Here is a 23,275-nt window from a genome sequence, read left to right as displayed (position 1 = left end):
TTTAAAAACTAAAAGTGATTAAAGGTTTTTAGAAATCACAAAATGAAAATGTGCTTTTTTTTTTTATGCTGTTATAAAACTTATAGCCACTGCTTGATGGAGGTGCGAAAGCGATATGCATCCAGTTGAAACTGCACTTTGAATATTGAATTTTGATCTTTTTCCAGTCTAGCAATATGGTAGGATACTCTCTTGTGATGCTGGGTAGCCAGAGTGAGCCTCAGCTCCCTGTCGGCCCCATGATCATGAGGGTAAACAACCCTTACACTTAAAACCATTCTGTACCCAGACAATCACTCTTTTTCACTTTCAGAACAGTATTGAATCAATTACCTGAGAAAGTCAATACTTTATTATAAAATAGGTGTAAAACAACTATATTGGTCAACTATTTGACATTATCTTGTATTATTGAGCAGGTACATACATACCTATGCTCCAGGAATTTCACTCTTTGGTACTTATCCTAGCACAGAGCTTCCTCCTTCGTACGCCCTGAATTGGTTTAGATGGGCTGAGATACTGAACCCCTCTTCCCCCAGGGTGGGTGGGTAGGCTCTGGCATTGTTGGAGCCTCCAAATCTGTTGCCTTTGATCATGAGCATTTGCTCCAGCTTATCATACAAATAGCAGGAAAAAGGTTAGGAAGCAATTTTCTAGAGAAACTCTTGCTAGCATACATCAAGAGACATGCACATGCATATTTATAGCATTTTTGTTTTAAATGAGAATAAAAACATGGGGGCGGGGCGCTTGGGTGGCTCAGTCATTGAGCATCTGCCTTCGGCTCAGGTCATGATCCCAGGGTCCTGGGATCGAGTCCCACATCGGGCTCCCTTGCTCAGCGGGAGGCCTGCTTCTCCCTCTCCCACTCCCCCTGCTTGTGTTCCTGCTCTCGCTATCTCTCTCTCTGTCAAATAAATAAAATCTTTAAAAAAAAAACAAAAACATGGGGGCACCTGCTTTAGTTCTGCTAATTCTCTGAAAACCCACAGGCATTAAGTAATTAGAGAAGGGTTTTGGCAAGTCATTTCTTAATATTAGTGCTAAAAGTGGTAATTCTTTCAAGCCAAGAAAGAGAGGCAGAGAAAGAGGCTGAATGAAAATGGTATTTCTCCTGGTCATTATGTGTTTCCATCAAAACCCCACTTGGATGGGAGGCATATGATGATGGGCAAGGGTCTGAGTCTTGAAGCTGAGTGGATGCCTTAAGGTCAGCTCCCCAGAGGAGAGAATGCTGTGGAGGCGGGGACATCCAGCTGTCTTCCTGACATTTCCCTTTTACTCATTGCCAGATAAAGTCCCTTACAAAAGAGGAATGCAAACGAAATTTTGTCAGAACAGCAGGGACTGCCCACTATGTCCCATGTAATTTAGAGTTTGGCTGAGAATCCCTGCTGTGATCCTCAGTCTTGTGTGTTCCCTCTTCTGTGGGGGATACAGTCATGGCCTTCTTTTTTGACATTTCACCATTGGCCCTCCTGCCTCTATCGCAAGGACAGGGATAAATGTGGGGCCATAGGGAATGGAGGTGGTTTGCAGGCATTTCTCTGCGTTGTGTCTTTGCTGACCCCTTAACGCTCCACCTGTTCTAATCCAATCTCGTCATCTTTCCCCTCCAAAAACCTGATGCCCACCATGAAAACCTTATGTCCACTCCAACTTTTTCCCTTCCCCCACTTTAAGGGCCTGTTTCTGTCTGCAACACCACTTTGCTGTCTGGTCACTCGGTTTCATTTTTTTAAAGATTTTATTTATTTATGAGAGAGTGAGTGAGTGAATGAGCGAGCATGGGGAGAAGCAGAAGGAAAGGGAAAGCAGACTCTGAGCTGATGCAGAGCCCAGTGTGGGGCCAGATCTCAGGACCCTGAGATCATGACCTGAGCCGAAACCAAAAGTTGGATGCTTAACCAACGGAGCCACCCAGGTGCCCCACCCAGTTCCATTTTTTTGAAGCTCTTTGTCTTTGCTGCTTTCTCTTCCACCCACTGTGGCACCGCATTCTATTATTTTTAAAATTAACATCTACTGGATTCCTTTCACATCATTCTCACTGCTGGTGCCCTTGTCTAGGCTCTCATCTTTAAGGTGTGAGAGGTGATATAAGGGATAACTGCCACCATGACCCCATTTAATTTCTCATGATTAAACCCTGGACTCTGAACCTAGAATCAGAAAATAGAATGTTTTCTAGGAAAGAGACAATGGAGTTGAAACCTCTTATTTCATGTTTGAGGAAACAAGGCCTGGAGAGGGATAGTGACCCGTGGTGGTCTGCACACAGAGAGTAGCAGAGCCGGAACAAGAAACCCACACACACTGATGGGCTAGTCACCCAGCCTTCTTCAGCATGCCGTGTTACCTTATAAGCATTCCTTCGAATTTATAGTTACTTGTCTTATGTCTCTCTAAGTTTTTAGGCGAAGAATTATTTCTTAGTCATATTTGTAGCCTTTGAAGTAGTTGATAGGGCTTCTCAATATTTGTTAAACTGATGTCGAAACATGCCCATGCACCAAACCTGCTTTTTTTTTCTTTCTTTCCTATTCCTGACCACCTTGCTAAATCCTTCTTGGGTTGGAAGGTATTCAGCTCAGGCTCTGGCTCCTTCTTGAAGGTTTGGTCAGATAGTTCCTTCTTTCTGACCTCCCAGAGTCTATTTGTCTTATAAAACCACCATCTTACTGGTACCCGGCAGTTTGTAGTTTATAAAATGCATTCACATAATGTATTCCTTAGTCCCTCCGTTAGCCTTGCTAGATAAATACTCCCCCATTGAGGAAACAGACTGGGAGAGGTTATGTGACTTGCCATAGGTCACACAGCTAGGAAGTAACAGAGTGCGGGTCTTCTGCCTTCAAGCCCTTTGCACTTTTGATGTCCTATGCTGGGTGGTCTACATGGCATACTAGGCATTTTTGTTTCCTGATTATCTTATTTGTCCTTTTTGAAAATTAGTTCATTTTGTTTCATCATCCCAGTTACCAGGTTATCGAGGGGAGCGGCTGGGTCACGTATTTCTTTCATGTCATTCATAGTTGCTAGCATAGCACTGGGCAACATATAAGTTGCTTATCAAATACTGTCGAGTTGAACACAAATTTACCAAAAAAGAGCAGCTATCAGTGGAGCCCCAGGAGACTTTTTTGGGTCACTCCTCAATGAAATCAGCAATGAACAGAGGGAACCAGAGGAAGGAAGAGGCTGTTAGAGAAAGCCAGATGGTAAACACAATTGGCAGTTGAGTGACAGTCTGGTGATGAGGGGTGGTGGACAAGCAATACACAAGAAGACAGTCTTCAGGAAATGTGCAAGTTTACTGGAGAGTTGAGACATGTTTGTGGGAACAGAGAGGAGTACTTAGAAGTAGCATAATACTCCTACAAGTTAAGCAAGATAAAGCACGCATACCTAGTGAGAAAAGGCTGGTTAAAGGAATATCCAGAATAGGATGTGGCTTATGAAAACAGGTTTCCAGGGTGGGAGTGGAGTAGGTAGAGGATCATTTGGCTTAGTTTGTCGTTATTCTATTAATTACTGAGGCTGTGAGAAAAGGAACATAAATAGGTAAGGATGTTTCCTTTGAAACGACTTCCCTTCCTTTTTCCCTACTGTGGCAATCAGTAGGGCCTCACCCCTGAGCCCTGGTGTCAGAAGTGCAGGGAACCCAAATAATTACGCATGTTATCTGTACATGGAGATGTGTTGTGATGATCAGATCCGTGGATGTTTCTGGGACTGCCTCATTACACATATTCTTATGGATTTGCCCCATAAGTTAGTGAGATGCTTTAGAAATTTCATTACTCTGACAACTAAACTATATTTCCAAACTATATTTCCTTTTCCTAAAAGGATCACAAAAATCCTCTGACCATGTGCCCCAGATTTTGGTTTGGAAAATCACACTGCATCTCCTGAGTTCTTAAACCTTTTGCATCTGGACAAAATGAAAAACTCTTCTACTAGAATGGATATGAAAAATGTCCAGTTTTCTAATAGTAGAAGCCTACACGTGTTATTTTATGAGCTTCTGTCTCCTGCAGAGAACATAAGATTAAGTCCTTTTAGATTAGTAGTAATAGAGCTTTAGTATCTGTTCCTTCCTGTGTCAAAGTGTTCACCGTTTAGAATTATTTTGCAGGAGCTGAAGGAATGTGTATCTTCACTACTTAGAAGCACCAGCAATTAAGGGAAGTTATTTCAAATTAAAAATTGTAATTTCTATGCAGTGGAATCTGAAATGTGAATCTGTAAAACCTTTTCTGGGACATTCATATATGAATTTTTGAGGTGATTTCTCCTTAAAAATTGATTAATATCATTGAGGTCTCTTGTTAGAAGATTTATTTTTAATGCTTGATAGCTATATGGCAATTGTATTTTTATGTGATATGCAAATATATATGGGAAAGTTCTAATTTAAAAAGGATACCATTGACAACATTGTTTTTTGTCCGTTTTGTTTTGTTTTGTTTTATGGAAAAACAATTCCTAAGGTCAAAACACTCAACTTATAAACTTCTACAATCAGACTTGTTGGTATGTGGAAGTTAACTTTATATTTTAAAAAGTGGACTTATTAAAACATGTTTATAGAATTGTGAGATTGATTTTTCATGTGTGATTTATAAAACCTTTTCTTACTACTTTACAGTCACCTCTCTTATATATAGAGTCTCATTTCATCCTCAATAAAAAATTTAATATCACTTGTTTCTTTAATGTCCTCCAACCACTCAGACAAAATGGCTGAAGTCGTTGCTTATCAATTTCTTATAAATTCATGGATTCTTACATCCTCACGGTGTTCTGTCATGTGCTTCATGCTCCTCTTGTCTGTAATTTTCTTTACCCTCTTAGCTTGTTCTCTTGCTGTCAAAATTTTTATTTTGTGTTAGTAAATCTATATTCAGGTTTCTTTATCCACTCCTTTTAAAACAAGGCTTTCTTGATTCTTTCTGAGTGACTGTCATGCCCACTCACTTTAGACCCTAGATACTTAGACTCTTGCTTTAAAATATCATTCAGGAAACAGGAGCTTGGTTCTCATAGGTGCCCTCATCTCAGGCTTGGCTAATGACAAAGACAGGTATGGCTTTAGGGAACCAAATGCTAACCTGGACACTTGGCTTTCCATCTGCCCAGCGTAGGAGGAGGAAACTTAGTGAAGGAACTTGGATGGAACAATTAGGGAGCCTCTGAATTTCAGGGGAGAGCAAGTGGATGAAAAAAATTGTCCCGACTTAGAAGGTAAGAGAATCTCTCTGGTTTTTGATAAAGCAACAACTACTAAGGGCCTTTTCTAGGTATTGCTCCATGCTGGCTGTAACGAGCTAAAAGGTTTCTCCAGTCTTTATGACTAGGTGTTCTCCTGAATTTCTGGAACACTCTCCCACAATCCATAAGCCACTTCTCCCCTTTTTGATCTATTCCTTACCTTGTTGGTGTTTGACTTTGATGTGACTTTGACCAACTGTCTGGGAACCTCCATTTGTTTTTAACCCCTTGTGTCTGGAATTGGTTCTGTGTCACCGTCACACAAGGCTGCCTGCTCTGGTAGGGAACACCAGAGGTTGCTCTTTTCCTATTTTCCCCATGCCCCTTCCTGCTTCCTTGGAACTCCCTAATAGTTTTAAGTAGCAGTGATTTCCTATAAAAGCATTCCTCATGACATAGCCATTAGCTGGAACAAGGGGTTCTGTGGATAAAATATAATACTAGCAATTTCTCCTGAATTCATAGAAAAAAAATCAGGTTAGTGGAGAGAATTTTCAGTTTTTCTCCTGTCAGTATTAAAAAAAAAATCTTTGTGCCTCTTTATGCTATTCTGGTTATAGTTTAGTATGAAGTGGCTTTGGACATAGCACAAAATAATATATCCTCAGTTATTTTAAGTATGCTATATCGTTTCATTCTGTTCTTCAAAACATATCTTGACTTTTGAGGGTTCCACCCCAAGTATAGCTTCTTGAGTCTATTGAGACTAATCTGGATATGTTTTCTGATGGCCTCAATGTGTCTGTTTAGACCCTTTAGGCTAGGATCACCAATGCAGCTGGTTATAAACATCCTTCCACCAGTTTCCATTTTCAAGGACACTGGTTCCTGTCCCAAGGGTGTGTGGGTGTTTTTTTTGGGGGGTGGGGGGCGGGTGCTGCCTCTTGGTTCATTTCTGGCCAGTTTGGTCTGGATTTTCCCAGGACTCTTTAGACTTAGGCCCAGAGCTCTTCCTTTACTGTGAGTGACCCAATGAGCATTGTCTCCAAGACTCTTTCCTATAGGCTTATCTTACTCTCTCAAGCTTTAAAAGCTTGAGAGAGTCCTCACAAGGGATATCCAATACATTTTAGGTTTTCCATCCCAGGTGAGAGGACTTCTGAGATTGTGGTAAGTGGGGGAGATCCGAGAGATGGCATCTTTAGGAGATGTTCAATAGAAAACCTGGCACGCCTTCCAAATGAGTTGTCAGTCTAAGGTGCTTAGGCAGACAGGAAGTGTTTGGGTACAAAGGCAAATGAGATGATTCAGAGTTGGGCTGAAGGTAAGCTTTCCTCATTGGTATCCAAATGTGTACAAAGGAGCTCCTGTCAGTCCTTATCAGGCCACAGGCCTTGGAGGTCAGGTCTCCTCTTCATCTTTTCATCAGAAAGATTCCACTCTCATTGCTTTTATATGTTGGAGTGCCATGTAAGAGTTCATTTGAAGAAACTTGCTAAAGAAAGTTTGTTACTAGCTGGACCAAAGCAGTTTTCTGAAGCAGTGAAAGATTTGCTATAATGACATTATGTAGGTTTTCTGATATTCCCTGTGCAGGAATATCCAGCTAGCTGTGAAGATACTGATTTGCTATAGACAAAAAGTAACCCAAACTTAGAATAGCTCTATCATATTTATAGAAGTCAAACAAGAAGCTCCCCAAACATAAAATCATCTCTACAGTGGTCTATAATCGAATGTTTATGTAATTATATAGAACTGAATTTTATTGCACTTAACATTCTGCTTTTTATTTTTATATTTGAATATTTTGATGCAACATATTGTGTTCATTTCTTATTGCTCAACTGATTGTCCTAACAGGATGAAAGCAAACTTGCTGAACAGATGTGCCTGAGCCTGGCTGCCATGTATTGAGTGTGGCTTGCATATGCTTCTTTAAATAATTTCACAAGAATGGACACATGAATCCACTCTGAATTAAAAAAAAAAAAGAGAGAGAAAGAAAAAGAAAAAAGCCTAGTGCAAAGTATTGCCTTCTAAATTAATGACTCATTTATAGAAATTTCAAATAACATATATGCTATAAAGGCAGAAGCAAATAATAGCCAAGCAGCATAAGTGAACAATTTGGAGGTCTCTAAATCTGGTATATAAATCATTTGACTGTAAGAGTTTTTATTCCATTCAAAAAAAATAACAATAAAGGGAAAACGGACATTTGAATAAAAGCTTACAGAACTCTTAAAGTACCTCCATGGATCTCAGAGTTCTACAGAACACAAATCGAAGACCACAGATTTAATACCTCTCTGAATAGGGACTGCAATGCCTTGTTCTTTTATGATGCTTTACATTCCTCTCCTTTAGGACATTACCTTGTACTTATTTTATAAAAATAAATATGATCCAGTTTCTTAACATACCTTTCTCAGAAACGAACAGATAAAAGAGCAAAACATAAAGCTGTATCAGATTGAAAACAATTAACGAGCTAGAACTAGTATGTATGTAATTCTGCGTATAACAGGGTATACAAATCTTTTTAAAACGTCATGGAACATTCATGAAACTTAACAAATCTGATATTTGTTATTATGCAGATCACATTTCCTGACCAAAATGCAATAAAATTAGAAATCAACAGCGATAGCTAAACAGCCAACTGTGATCAGACAGGTTGATTTAGAAATTGGCTGATGGTTGCAAGTATGTTGTAGTTCCTCAGTCCTTTTGTATAAGTAAATCCAAGGCCCACCCATTTCTATAAACAGCTGCTGACAGAAATGCAAACAGTCCATTTCAAGACTGCATACTGAATAGGTGAAACAAGGAAAGACTTCCTGAGAATCAATAAGTACATCCGATTAGACCTTGTCCATTAGGTGAGTTTCTTTTCTTTCCTTTTGATTCAGCTAGTAAAGAACACGATACTATTTAGGGAGCAGTTCAACACATGTTATAAATACATTGCTGAGAGAGTAGACCTGAGGGGGACCAAAAAGACCTATAGCCAGCTGTCTGTACCTTATTGACACCTAATGGGCGGGGCTAAGAATCCTAGTGTCATTGTTTTAGTGGTGCTAAAGCATCGGGAAATAGGTTGATATTCTGAGCCTATTTCAATGTGTTTTGTTTTTGTTTTTTTGTTTAGTTCTTCTATTTCTGGGATGTCAGGGTGGCTCAGTTGGTTAAGCGTCTGCCTTTGGCTCAGGTCATGATCCCAGGGTCCTGGGCTCGAGTCCCGCATCAGGCTCCCTGCTCAGTGGAGAGCCTGCTTCTCTGCCTGCTGCTTCCCCTGCTGTGTGTGTGCTCTCTCTCTGACAAATAAATAAAATCTCTTAAAAATTCTTATATTTTTAAAGTTTCTTTAAAAATTGTGGTATAATACAATGTAATACTAATACAGTGTATCACTTTCAGTTATACAACATGATTCAGTATTTGCATATATTGCAAAATGATCACCACAATAAGTCATGTTAACATCTGTCACCGTATATACAGAATTTTTTGTGTGATGAGAACTTTTAAGATTTACTCTCTTAGGAAGTTTCAAATGTGTGTTAAGAGCCGTAGTCACCATGCTGTATATTACATTCCTGTAATTATTTATTTCATAACTAGAAGTTTATACCTTTTGACTCCCTTCACCCATTTTGGCCACCCCCCCCATCCCCTACCTCTGGCAATCACCAATCTGTACCATGAGCTTGGTTTTTTTTTTTTTTTTATTCCACATATAAGGGAGATCATACAGTATTTGTTTTTCCCTGTCTGACTTATTTCACTTAGCATAATACCCTGAAGGCCCATTCATGCTGTCACAAATGGCAAGATTTCCTTTTTTATGGCTGAGTAGTATTCCTGTGTGTGTGTGTGTGTGTGTGTGTGTGTGTGTGTGTGTGTATGTGTATGTGTATCCATCCCATTTTCTTTATCATTCATCTGTTGGTGGATATTTAGGTTGTTTCCTTAACTGTTGTAAATAATGCTGCAATGCACATGGGGTACATATATTTTTGAGTTTTTTTTCATTTTCTTTTGACAAATAACAGAAGTGGAATTACTGGGTTATATGGTTGTTCTATTTTTAATTTTTTGAGGAAACTGCATCCTGTTTTACACAGTGGTTGTACCAATTTACATTCCTACCAATAGTGTAGGAAGGCTTCCTTTTCTCCACATCTTCATCAGGTTATCTCTTGTCTTTTTGATAATAGCCATTCTAGCAGGTATGAGGTGATATCTCATTGTGGTTTTGATTAGCATTTCCTTGATGATAAGTGATGTTGGGTGTCTTTTCATGTGTGTGTTGGCTCTCTGTAAGTCTTCTTTGGAAAAATGTCTGTTCAGGTCCCCTCCCCATTTGTAAATCAGATTTTTTGTTTTTTTTTTTTTTGGTGTTGAGTTGTATGACTTCTTTATATATTTTGGATGTTAACCCCTTATCAGGTATATGATTTGCAAATATTTTCTCCCATTTAGTAGGTTGCCTTTTCATTTTGTTAATGGTCTCCTTCACTGAGGAGAAGTATTTCAGTGCTTTTAAAAGAACCAAGTTGTGGGGTACCTGGGTGGCTCAGTCGCTTAAGCATCCCACTCTTGATTTTGCCTCAGATCATGATCTCAGGGTCCTAGGATTGAGCTCAGCAGGGAGCCTGCTTGTCCCTCTCCCTCTGCTCCTCACTCTGCTCGTGCATTCTCTGTCTCTCTCTCAAAGGTTGTTATATGGTAGAAATATTTACAGATGTTTTTCTTCTTCTTTTTTGCTTGAACTCAAGAGCTTGAGATCAAGACCTGAGCTGAGATCAAGAGTCAGAAACTTAACTGACTGAGCCACCCAGGCGCCCCTACAGATGTTTTAAAGTCAAGACCAACTTGTACCAGTATGCTGCCTGTTCATTAACATGGGAAAACCAAAACTAGCACAGTATTGAGAAACATTTGTGTTCCTGAAATGGTTCTATTCCCAGGAATAGATGGGAGACAGCTCTTGAGCTTATTGGAAAAGTAGAAGTCCTTGAAGACACAGGAGCTCTTGAGCTTATTGAGGAGGGTCCAATACCTTGAAGTTAACATGGCAGCTCACTGTGTTGCCAAAACATGTGCGTTCATTGACCGGCATTGCTAGTGTAAGGTCAGTTGCTGCGCACACAAACTGGAGTTTGGGAAAAGTACCTGGAGATAAGAGACAAGAAAGCCAGAAAGGGGAAAAGGGGAGTAGAGAGGTCATGGCACAAGGGTAATTATTAGAAACAAGGCTGTTACCCAACATGGGGAGATTGTAGGGAGGATGTTAGACTGTGGAAAAGAGAGCCTGCTGTGAGGTGATGGAATCCTGTGTGCATTAGTAAAGCCACCATGTGCCTTGGGAGCATATTCCTGGGAGCTGAGAAGAGCTGTGCTGTGATGTGGCCAACGAGGGTGAGGGTGTGGGGCAGGCAGGATGAGGGAGAAGTGGAACCGTATCTGGCACATCTTAGTAGCCACTGTAAGCGTCTGCATACCAAAGCAGTGGTTCAGTTTAGCCTTTGGAGTAGGGCATATGGGATGGGAGCTCTCAATGTCCACAGTTCCTGCAGGGGCGCGGGTACAGCATCTTTCATCACAGAAAAGTTAAAGTGTGGTTTCTGTCCTTTGTTGAAGAAATCAGTGAAATGATTTCAGTATACTGTAAAAAAAAAAAATCATACTTATAAAGCACAGTGAAAATGATATCCTAGTGTGCAAATCGTTGGGTCTGGAAAGGCAGGGTGGTGTTTGTATTCTGGACACACTTTTTCTATAGGGTGAATAAATAGAGAGTGCTCACATTCTCATTTTTTAAAAAAGGCAATGATAAAGGAGCTCCTCTCTTCCCTAGTTATTTTCAACTCAGGGATATTTATCTAATTGTTTTTATTATTTGGACAGTGATCCTCAATAGATCTTGCTTGTAATTCCTAAGTTTTTTTTTTCCATCTTAAAATTTTTCTTGGGATAAAAGAAACATCATCGCTACTTCACCAAGTGAAGTGGTTTGCTTCTTGATTTGGTGTGTTTCTCCTGACAGATTAACACCTTTCCTGTGTGACGGCACACACAACAAAAAAACTTGAAGCAGGTGAGATGCAAGAGAGAGCCAGGCTGTGCGGGCCAAAGGTCTTACCACGCATGTGCCATGCTGTGGGAGGATAAGGCAGAATTCCGACTCCATTTCTAAGTGAAAAATGGAAAGGGGTTGTGTGTTTTGCAACCTTGGAAATGCACTTTCCAACATCAAGTCCTTCGAGTGCTACTCGGTTTGTCATCCTTACAGCCCTGGCTGGGGTAGCAGCACTGTCACTTCGAGTATTTCTGCCTTTGAGTCCCAGGCCCCAGACTTTGGTGGCACTCTGACAGAGCCAAATGCTACCCTTTGGCTTGTTAAGAGCAGAATTCCCTCTGTCAACCAGTTGGACTCACAGCTATCCCACCTTCCAGGTAGATTAAGTCACTCCTCTGTTTCCATTTTCGGAAAGTATTTTCACTACATTCTTTAAGAGTTTTATAAAGTGTCAGTGTCATTCTTCAGGTATTGTGGAAAAGCATCAGGCTTAAAGCCATCAGATCAGTGTTCAAGCTTTAATCTGTTGTAGTCATAAGAAGAGCTGTGACGTATTGATATCCGTTAGGCATTTTGCTCCTCACTCCACACAGGTAGGTGATGGTGTCCTGTTGTTTGAACAAAGGAGACCCTGACTCCAAGGTCTGTTAAAATCATCTTCTATGTGCTTATAAAAGGCAACCACTGTGTGGAAATAGACTTTATAGATTTTGCACTTGTATCAAATTCTTGGGGACTTTCCAGCTTCGTGGTGTCGTTAAGAAGCATATTTAGCCATGGCTTGGACATTGCAGTCACATATGGTTGTGTCCATTATGGAACTGCTTTCCCGTTGTTTGAGATATTACTCAGCAAACCAAACAGCCACTCCTGTTGTCACAGTATGGCCTATATTTTATTAATGACATATTCTATAGTGTGCCCTTTCCCTGTTACTGTGTATCTGTAAAACAAGAGGTACTTATCACAGACTGTAAGTAATTTAACAACCAGTGTTTACTTTCCATAAATTCCTATAAACACTCACATTCTGATCCTAAAAGAGGCTCAGGCAACAAATAACATCTTTTTAGTAAATGAATCAATTAGTGGTCTCCATAAATTAAACAACAACAACAAAACAACTAGTGTATCATTTGAGTCATTCCACAATGGTCTTTGAGAAGAACGCTTTCTATTTTCAAGAATAATTCCAGTGTCCCCTTCTTCCCTAATGTATAGTTGCTTATATTATTTGTTTACTGGGTTATGTTGCTCACCTACTGAAGTGATGGTAACATTGCAGAAACAATAGGTCAAGTCCTGGATTGAGACTGTTTATTTTTTCTTTACCCTCATAAAGGATTTACAAATGTCTGGAGGAAGCTTTTACAAATGAAGATATGTTTGGATGTCCTGCCAATATTTGGAAATGTTTGTTTGTTTGTTTGTTTATTTATTTATTTATTTATTTATAAAAGATTTTATTTATTTGACAGAGAGAGAGATAGCGAGAGCAGGAACACAAGCAGGGGGAGTGGGAGAGGGAGAAGCAGGCTTCCCACAGAGCAGGGAGCCCAATGTGGGACTCTATCCCAGGACCCTGGGATCATGACCTGAGTCGAAGGCAGACGCTTAATGACTGAGCCACCCAGGCGCCCTGGAAATGTATATTTAATGGTATTTGCAGGTCATTTTATTTTTTCTCTGAATAATTTGCTATGTTAGAATATCACCATTTGCTAAAGTTAGTCTTTTTACTTTGTTTAAATGGGGAGAATGAAATATTCCTATGTAGCAGGCACATTTTATAAGTATTAGCAAACTTAGATCCTGTCAGTTTTTAGCCAAGAATATCTCCCCTCACTGTTAAGGCTGGATCCATGATATTACTACAAAACCCTGTATTGATAGAAATACATTTATGAATCATAGGTTATAGGTGAATATCTAATGCAGTTATATAATATTCTCAATTTAGATAAAATCAAACTCATCCTTGAATAAGGAGACAAGAAAGAGCTAGATTCTAATTTCCTTCTATTTTTCAAAGCCGTTGGATTTTTACTTACTTCTCTCTACCCAAGATCTTTGCATAAACAAGACAAGCTCTTCTTTTTTTTTTTTCCAAGATTTTATTTATTTGACAGATAGAATACAAGCAGGGGGAGCAGCAGAGACGAGGGAGAAGCAGGCTCCCCACTGAGCAAGGAGCCTGATGCGGGACTCGATTCCAGGACCCTGGGATCACGATCTGAGCCCAAGGCAGACGCTTAAACGAATGAGCCACCAAGGCATCCTGACAAGCTCTTTGTTTATAATTTCACCTATTCCACTCTCAAGGAGGGTAGAAACCTATCTACTCTTACCTAGACCAGAAAGTGAGAAGAAGAAGCTCACGTGCACAGAGGGCAGAGACTGTCTCCTCTTGTGGAAATGGGGAGCCCCACTATTGGGCAGGACATATGGTGTTTTCGTAGTGAAAGTAGATGTGTTTGACTTTAGGGTATAGGAATTGCAATGGTCTGAGACAGTGGTAGCCAGGGCTTATTTGGTAGACACAAGTTGTCCCCACTCCTATCTTGGTACATGGTAAAATGCCTTTTCAATCCTGCCCCGTTTATATGATTTCTCTTCCTGTTTTCTGCTGTCTTTATTATATGTGTCCTTCAGAATGCCAGGAATGGGTCAACAGTGGTGCCATAAACTAAACAAGAAAAGCCTACTGCTTTTTAACATTAAATTTAAAAAACACCAATAGCCTTTATTGTTCTACACCAGTCATTAGTATGTGGACATTTTTCTCTAAAAGAACCCTTGAATAAGGGGACATTAATATGTACAACAGAACATGAGGCAGTATAGTTCTCAAAAATGCTGATGTTTTGTGTTTTATCTGAAAAGTAATAGTTCTATTCACATTTTCCTATTTCTACATAGAAATCACTTTGGGCAAGGCAGGTGAAGTCCATAAGCTCTATAGGAACACTGTAATATTTTATTAACCTTTCTAAGAAATTCAAAATATTGTCCAATAAAAATCATTTACAATATAACTCATGTTCCTCTTTTAAAGGTTTTCTCTTTCTTCTCTATTGAGCTTTACATTTTCCTTCCTTTTGCATCTTTATAAGCATGCCAAACATGTGACTTGTGCACATATCGGCAGGGAAAGAGCAATATGAGGATGTGAATTTTGTTGTCATGTTGTGTTATGTTTACAAGGGAAGATTAAAATGTTCTTGAGGATTGGCTTTTTTGAAAACCCAAAGAAGTGGGTATAGTCATTTAGGAGAACGTAGATTGGGATGTGGCTAAAAGTATAAGGTTTTCATGTTGAGTATTGGCTTCCCATGGTTCTCTGGCACCAAGCACAGAATAAGCAGTCAGTCAATATATATTTGATGAATGAAAGAGCGAGTGAATGAGCCCGAAGAGGTATCCTTACAGAGAACTTCAGGTGGCACCACAGGAAATAATCTTGATTTGAGAAGAAAGCACCAAGCTCAATACCAAACAAATCTGTTGGGAAATGAAAAACTTCATGATTTTTCTGCTCTCTTTCCATTTTGAAGCCACATGAAAGACCTACATAAAGAGGATTTACAGGAGATGGTACACGTGTCAACATACATAATTTCTTAGATTTGCTGTGACCAAGAAGAGGCAGACATGCCCTCAGTTTATGACCTCTCTCCTTGGGCGAACCCATCAGAAGGAAGAGCTTTGTGACAGGCAGAAGTACAGGCCCTTCATCCCAACTTCTCCAAGTCTAAGCCTTAGTTATAAAGTAATTCATCTCCGTCGCTGCTGGCACCACAGAAAACTTTTGATTCCTGAATCAAAGCAATTATAACTGAGGTTCCTGGCTTTGAAGGAAGGAATACAGAGAGAACAAAAATCATGATATGTTAGAAAAGGATACAGGACTAGAATTTAGGAGACTAGGGATCTAGCTCAGCTCCACATCTAACCTGCTGATTGATTTTATTTATTTATTTTTTATTTTATTTATTTTTTTAAAGATTTTTATTTAATTATTTGACAGAGACACAGCGAGAGAGGGAACACAAGCAGGGGGAGTGGGAGAGGGAGAAGCAGGCTTCCCGCTGAGCAGGGAGCCCGATGCGGGGCTCGATCCCAGGACCCTGGGACCATGACCTGAGCCGAAGGCAGACGCTTAAGGACTGAGCCCCCCAGGTGCCCCTGCTGATTGATTTTATATTGTTCACTTGTTTTCTCTGGGCTTCATTCAGTTTCCTCTTCTGGAAATTAAAGTATTCAACTAATGAACATTCCAGCTCTGAAACTGCCAAAAATCACACAGATAAAACTCAGTGTTAGATTGGGATGCCAAGATAGCTTTTGTATTGAATAGAGACCTCATAAGTGATTGCACCTAAATTGAATTTTTCCTATGATTTTTCTAAAGGTTGAGGTAGTGGATTAAATTAAGAATAGATTATAAAATGACATGCCTTGGTGAGAACTTGATGAGGCTGGTAGTAATGGTATCGCTAAAGACAAGTTTCTTTCAATTAGTGAACATTTAATATATACCAAGCAATCCACTAAAAGCTTTCTGTGGATAATGTCACTTAATAACCATTGTTATCTCCATTTTATAGTTGAAAGAATGGAGGCTTAGTGTAAAGAACTCAGACCAGCTCACACACAGAGTCGGAATTTGAACCCAAGCCTACTTCCCATCATATGAAGAAAACCTCTCTATGTAGTATAAGTTTTGTACAAACCATGGAGTCTTCTTTAAGGATGTCGTGCTGAAATAAAATCATGCATGCCCAGTACTGTTCGTGGTACACGGTAGTCAGTCAGTTAATATTATCTCTCTCTTTTTTTATCCTCTGTACTAAATATGGGTGATAGAGGAAAATTTGGCTTTCAAGAAATGGCTGACCTATCAGAAGTAGTTTCAGAATGATTCTGCCTTATGATAGGGGATCCTAAGATTGGAGTCTATGATTGACTTTCATAGGAAGCTTTATGGAGTATTTGGGCTAGGGGTGTGTGTGTGGGGTGGGGTGGGGTAGGGCGGATGATGGAGAGAGAGAGAGAGGGAGGGAGAGAAATCTAATTCCTTTGCTCTTAACTAAAACCACTCTCTTCTATCTTATTCCCTGAAGAACAATTAAGATATGTTTTATTTTTTAAATAAGGAAGAAGATCATTGACTTTCTCTCAGCAGGCAATTATCACCACTTAGTGTATGTTGAGGAAGTGGGTGTTCCTTGCTTTCTATTGTTAATCTGGTGAGAGTGAGGGTGGAGAGCACTTTGAAAAAATATTTGTGTAGGGAGGAGCGCTAGAAGTGAGCTAAGAAAGTCTTTTGCAGGTCCCAAATTAGGGTCATTCTTGACTTTTTAGAAGACATTTCCTTGAGGTATCTCAGATTTTATTTCCTGAAGGAGATGTAGAATATAAAGAATGAACTTCAGTTTAAGTTATCTTCATAGATCATTATTTTTTCTTTCATTAATTTTTAGTCTAGGGGCATAGTTCTTACAGTCTAGGAAAGAAAGTAATTATTGCCTGCATATTGACCATCAGAGGCTAGATTGCAAGATGATGATGCTAATGGCAGTTAATAGTTATACAAGATTTACTGTGTGCCAGACACTGTTCTGAGCTTTTCATGTATACATTAACTCAGTCCTCATGTCAGCCCTCTGAGATAAGTTTACTGCTTCATCAAGTCTAAAATGTGTTGGTGGTGCATTTGTGATCTTGCTAGAAGATGCTAATGCAAGGTTTTCACATAACAGTCGCCAGTGCCACCTCATTTAGTAATAATTGCAAGATGTCATGGGTTGTAAGACTATGAAATGTAAGATGCATCCCGATTATAAAGAAGTTAAAATGAGAAAGCATATGCATGCTAGAATTAATAAAATAAAAATTAATTTAAAAAAATCATTCCCATTTTTAAAATGAGGGAACCTGAGGCAAAAGGGGTTATATTTTCTTTAAAATTTTTTTCTTTTATTTTTTTAAAAAGCTTTTATTTATTTGGGAGAGAGAGAGAGAAAGAATGTATGGGGGGGAGGAGCAGAGGGAGAGGGACAAGCAGACTCTGAGTTGAGCACAGATTTTGACGCGGGCTGATCTCAGGACCCTGAGATCAGGACCTGAGCTGAAATCAAGAGTCGGTTGCTTAACCAACTGAGCCACCCAGGCACCCCAAGGGATTAAATTTTCTAAAGTGAAATGACTGGATTCACATCCAGGTGATTTGGTTCTAGAGTCCATGTTGTTGACCTCTACTTTTTCTTTTCTCTCAACAATGTGTTGGAATTGAGCCCATGTTAGCATGTGAATAGACTGCCCAAGACCCACTTACTTGTCTTCTCATTGGGGCATTCATGATAGAATGGCACTGAGATCCTTCTGAGAGGTAGTGTGCATGGTGTATAGCACCTGACTTTAGGGCTGTGATAAGGATTGTGAAGTACTTGGTGTGTGGGCCTCTGACCTATGCTTCTGACCCATTTTTAGCAAGAGTAATGCAATTGGGAAAAGCCTTCATGAACTGGCTTCTTAAGCATCAATAGGCTGGAATGCTCACTGCAAATAGTATGCACAAAATGTTGCTTGGGTGTCCCAAATGTCAAATTCTGCACTGTGTGTTTTCAGTGTTTCCCTTTCTGCTCTAAATGCCAACATAAAAATAATATGTTATTTCCATACTTGGGGAGTAGAGCATTTTCTTTATAGAAACTAGGCCCCTCAATACCACTCAAGACTTGAATAACAAAAATAAGAAATAAAAATAATTTTTAATATGAAGATGGTTCTATATGAAGACCTACCAGCAGCTGAAACTTAACATTAAGTTTTCTTCATCTGGTGGTGATAAGCAGTGGTAAAACACATATATGGGACTGCAAGATGGGTTTGGGGTTATAGTTTGCTATGCACCAGAATTATATTCTGCTGAAAGATGGAATGGTTCCACTAATTCTGGGATTCGACTAACTGGCTGCAAACTCCGATAAGAAGCTTGTCACCATCAATACCCTACCCAAACCCTGAAAAATCTGTTACCAATTTGGAGGCCTGCTTCCTTCCTGAGTCCTTTTATTTCCTTGCATCTTCCTTACTTTTTAGAATTCTGGTCTCTGTTAACCCAGACTAGCCTAGTCATTGTGACCAATTTAGGAGACACTTTACATAGCTTCCAAATTTGCTACAGGTTTTCCTTAACTTGAAATCTCTTTTATTGTTGGATCACGGATTAATGTTTTGCTGCCAGGTCCCTGAGATAAAATGAATGGTGGAGTTGTCAACCAAGGAAGCCTCTGTCACTCATCACACCTTTTCCTATTGTTTATCATATTCTCTGCCATCATGCCCATATTCCTTTCTCCCAACCTGTTTACTGTTCTCCAACACGTACAAACCGTTCAAGTGTAGAAAGAAACTATATTGTGGTGGAGATAAATTGGGTGTATAGACTATCTGCAACTGAGGTAATTATAAGTAAAAATTTAAGTGTTTTGGTTCAGCATATGTTTAAAGCACCAAACCATTGCTTTTTGTGTTTCTGTTTATCATTTTACATTTCTAGTCTTGAACTGTTTGAACATCTGATCAGTCAACTTGGACTGGTTTGAACCAGTTTTTAATCAGTCTAAGACAGTAAAAGCAATTTTATAGATGACATGAATTGGTTATAAGCAGTTTGATAAAATTAGAGCAAGTATGACCCAGTTGAAGAGATTTAACTTGTCAGCACTAATTTGACTCAGTAAAATATACTCCAAACCAATCAAACCTCATGTGAGCCAGTCAGAACATGCCTTCCAGGTCAGAACTTTTTTGAGCTAGGTAAAACTAGTTTGAAGCAGTTTGAGCTATTGAAACCAGACCCCAGTAATTTTCATTAGATATATTTAGTTTTAGCCAAAGTGGCTTTAGCTCAGTCAGAAATATTTTTGTACGTGTAACCTCTTTGAATTCGACTCTTTCATTCTGAACTACAATGAACCATTCAGATTTTTTTGAACAAGTATGAGCTTGATAGAATGGACTGCAGTGTTTTATACAGATTTGAACCTGTTTTTAAGCTGGTCATAACTTCTTTTGCAATAGGCATGTTAATTTAAAATGAAAATGCTTTAAATTGGCCAAAAAAGATCAGAATTACTTTGAAAGTGATGTGTTGACTCGGCAAAGGACTCTGAGCCAGTCAGGAATCCTTTGTGCTAGAAATATGTTTTGAGCTACTCAGAGGCAATTTCAGAGATTGTTCTAGGTCTTTAGAGCCAGTCCGATCTGTCCAGAATGGGGTGAAGAGGGTTAGCTAACATTTACTGAGTATTCAGTATATGCCAAGCACTATGCTGGGTGCTTCACAAAGAGTATCTTGTTCAATCTTTGGAACAATGGTGTGAAGGAGTGTATATAGTATCTTGTTTTTCACAGGATAGAAACCTGTCCAAGACTCAGAGACATTTGAGCCATGTGGGAGACATGGAATTTAGCCCAGCTCAGCTTGACTTTGGAGGTCATGTGTTTCCTATTAGGCTACCTTGTATGATACCATACCTGGTCACCTTTAAGCCCAACATGCATTTGTGGAAGCTTGAGTAACAGACAATAAGCTTGGAGGTAGACTGGACATTGAACTTGGAATTAAGGGATTTATATTCTAGACTGTGCAAATGAGTTAACCTCTCTGGGTTCTATTTCATCCTTTGGAAAACTGAACCCAGAGAGTGAAAGGTCTGGACATTTATTTTCAGATTAACAAGGCAGATAATTGCCTAGAGGTGCGATCTGAAGAATGCAAACTATGATTAATATTGATGGTGAAACTTATATACCTTCAGTTGTGGTATTTGGTTTGTTAATACTTCCTTTATGATGGCTTGGTTTGGGAACAAACTGTATGTATCACTGTCAATATGAATAGAAAAACCCACAAAGAGCATTTTTAGATTTATATGTGTGATTCTTCTCCCATGATAACTAAACACATTAAATTTTGGTGCAGCCGATATAGTTTCATCTGTCTTTGAATTCCATTCAAGTGGATTTAGAGAATTCTAGAAAAGTGATGACATTGGTGACATCATTTTCTCCTGTACCTTAAATGATATTAAAACATAGACATAGGAATGACCACCCTTTGTTCAAATTAAAAGTAAAGAGGAAGTAAGTGTTGTATCATTCTCATTGCAGAATTTGGAGTTGCTTTCTGCTTCCTCATTCATTTTGAGGGGAACCTCCAAAATGATTAAACGTTATCTGGACCTGCTTTTCAATTCTTAGCTCTAATTAATGAATAACTTGGAGCCAAATGAGATCCTATGATATGACGTACTAGAATATTTATTTGTACCCTATTGGTCCGCTTCTGGAGAGGAATTCTGTTATATACCATTAATACTGCAACCAAACCTGTGAATACGTAAGGTATAATGTAGGGAAGCCATCATCTGTGAAGTGTCATTCTTTATAGTGTGCAAATAGAATTATGAATGTTTGTGGAGTCTCTGCCCTTATCAGCTGACCAGCCATATCTGAATATGAGGTCCCAGATCTTTACTAAGGCACTATGAGGAAGTAAATTGCAGTGGCTCTTGGGGGTCAGCATTCAGGAATTTTGAGCATAAGGTGAGTCGCCAAATTGAGGATGGGGTGGGGGGAAGAAGCCTTGAAAATCAATAAATGTCCTTGCTTGTGCTTTTATTAATTTTATGGATCTATAGAAATCTTACAGGAAGCATTGAGAATTGTAGTGAAGTTTCTCAATGTGAGGCTTAGTGAAAATAGACATTGAGAGGAAAATCAGCAGCATCTAATGTAGGGCATCTGATGTGTATGTGAATAGGTGAATATTCATGTTTGAATGGCATGTGGAGTTGTCAGTGGTAGTGGGAGAACTGATTATTTTTCTGATTTTCTGGAGGGTTTATTGGTATTAGAAATGGGAGCACAAAAAGAAGTAAGTCTTCCCTGGAGACAGACTACATTTTCAGTTGGACTGATATTTTGAGAAGTTGGAATCTATTTAGAGAATAAAAACAAATCATGAAAAGGGCACCAGGAGACTTTGAAAAAGAAGGGGGGAGTTGGAACCACTGGCACTCTAAGAATTATTATTATTCCTCTAACATTCTCCTTCTTTCTTTTCAAAATTTTTGTTCTATGTGATCTGCATGTAAGACTTAGTGCTGGTTGTCTTCTTAATTTTTACTCTGACTTGGAATTTTTGTCTTAATGGTACTATAATGTGCACATTAAATTTAAATTAAGCTGTTATTTATTATTTTAGTAACATCTCATCTAGCAAATTATTAGGTCCTTGGGGGCAGTGAATACTATCTAATCCTCTTCACAGAACCCTTAGGCATATAGGTATCACATAGTACTTATTGAACTGGGTATTAAAACAACTCACTTTATTCATGGAAGATTCTAATATTTCCTGATAGCTTTTTAGTAAATATGCATTTGTTTGTATTTTACAGGTGAACCACTGAGTTCTTCATTATGTCTGATGGAGACTATGATTACCTCATCAAGTTTTTAGCTTTGGGAGACTCTGGAGTAGGGAAGACCAGTGTACTTTACCAGTACACAGATGGTAAATTTAACTCCAAATTTATCACGACAGTGGGCATTGATTTCAGGGAAAAGAGAGTGGTAAGTTCTATATAAAAATGTGATCTCTGATTCAGTATTTGCCTGTCTGTCTAGTTTATTTTGTAGGAATTAGAAGGACAAAGTTTGGAATATAAAATTGGAAGGGTGCATGTGAAAGTGTATTTTGTTCAATCTAGGAAATGTGATTTAAAAGGTTGTGCTGGGGCACCTGGGTGGCTCAGTCATTAAGCGTCTGCCTTTGGCTCAGGTCATGATCGCAGGATCCTGGGATCGAGCCCCATGTTGGGCTTCCTGCTCAGTGGGAAGCCTGCTTCTCCCTCTCCCACTCCCCCTGCTTGTGTTTCCTCTCTTGCTGTCTCTCTCTGTGTGTCAATTAAATAAATAAAATCTTTAAAAAAATAAAAATAAAATAGAAGGTTGTGCTGAAGGACCTTTAATATAAAACCAATGAGACAAAAGTGAAGATTTCTTTTAATTTTCCCTTGATACCCTTTTGACTTGTATGTTCCCTCAGAACTCCACAAAGTTATTTGTCTACCTTTGTTATGAAGCCTACAAACCACCCTAGCCAACCTACTCCTGTTTTGTGGACTGTTTCTTCCACCTTTGATGTCATTTTTAATGGCCTTTGTCTTAATTCAATCCCACATGGAACACTAAATGGCGGAACTTGTCACTGCTGCCAGGAAGATGAGGTTGGCGTGGGAGTGAGAATGCCAGTCGTGTATGTTGAGCTGGGAAGTTACCAAGGGAACAGGGAGGTTCTACTCAATGATGAAGGAAGAGGCTCTTTTTTTCTTTATTTAAGGGACCATAGGGCTGCAAGTTATTCTGCTGGTGGAGGGGAGGGCAGGAGGTCCCTGTGTCAGATTTGCAGAGGGAAGATGGCCTTCATCATGAGCTACATTTCTTGCTGAAAAATCGACTGTTACCATGAAGCCCCTCAACAAGTGGTCAAGAGATTAATGACACAGATCTTTCAATGGAGCATATTCTACCTGGAAAAGATAAAGGGTCTCTGGCTTCTAGGATAGAAGAATTCATTCCTTCTTACTCAAGGTCTTTTTCTTCCACTGCCAGAGAATCTTATAGACTCAGAGACACTGAGTAAGAGTAGGATTTCATTAAATTTTTAGTATTGACATATAATTAGTAGAATCAATATATATGTATGTGATTATATTTATTAATTCCCATTTTATAACCTTGTTTTTTAAAAATCACTTTATTGAGATATAATTCACATAAAATTCACCCATTGGAAGTATACAATTCAGTGGTTTTTAGTAATATTCACAGTTGTGCATCTCATTTTAGAACATTTCATCACCCCCAAAGGAAACCTCATGCCCTTTAGCA

General features: G+C 39.1%; 1 protein-coding gene across 1 annotated transcript in view; it reads left to right on the top strand.

Annotated features, from left to right (window-relative positions):
* RAB27A (RAB27A, member RAS oncogene family) overlaps nt 1-23,275 on the top strand; it is a 53,396-nt gene that overhangs the window by 4,762 nt on the left and 25,359 nt on the right. Inside the window, exon 2 of the mRNA XM_032418109.1 lies at nt 21,781-21,955. Coding sequence (XP_032274000.1) covers nt 21,803-21,955 — 153 coding nt within the window. The 5' untranslated portion in view covers nt 21,781-21,802. The remainder of the gene's footprint in view (nt 1-21,780; nt 21,956-23,275) is intronic.

This window comes from Phoca vitulina, unplaced genomic scaffold (genome assembly GCF_004348235.1).
Source record: "Phoca vitulina isolate PV1807 unplaced genomic scaffold, GSC_HSeal_1.0 scaffold20, whole genome shotgun sequence".
Lineage (NCBI taxonomy): Eukaryota > Metazoa > Chordata > Mammalia > Carnivora > Phocidae > Phoca > Phoca vitulina.
The sequence above is the reverse complement of the archived record's forward strand: the minus strand, read 5'-3'. Positions and strand labels throughout refer to the sequence as shown.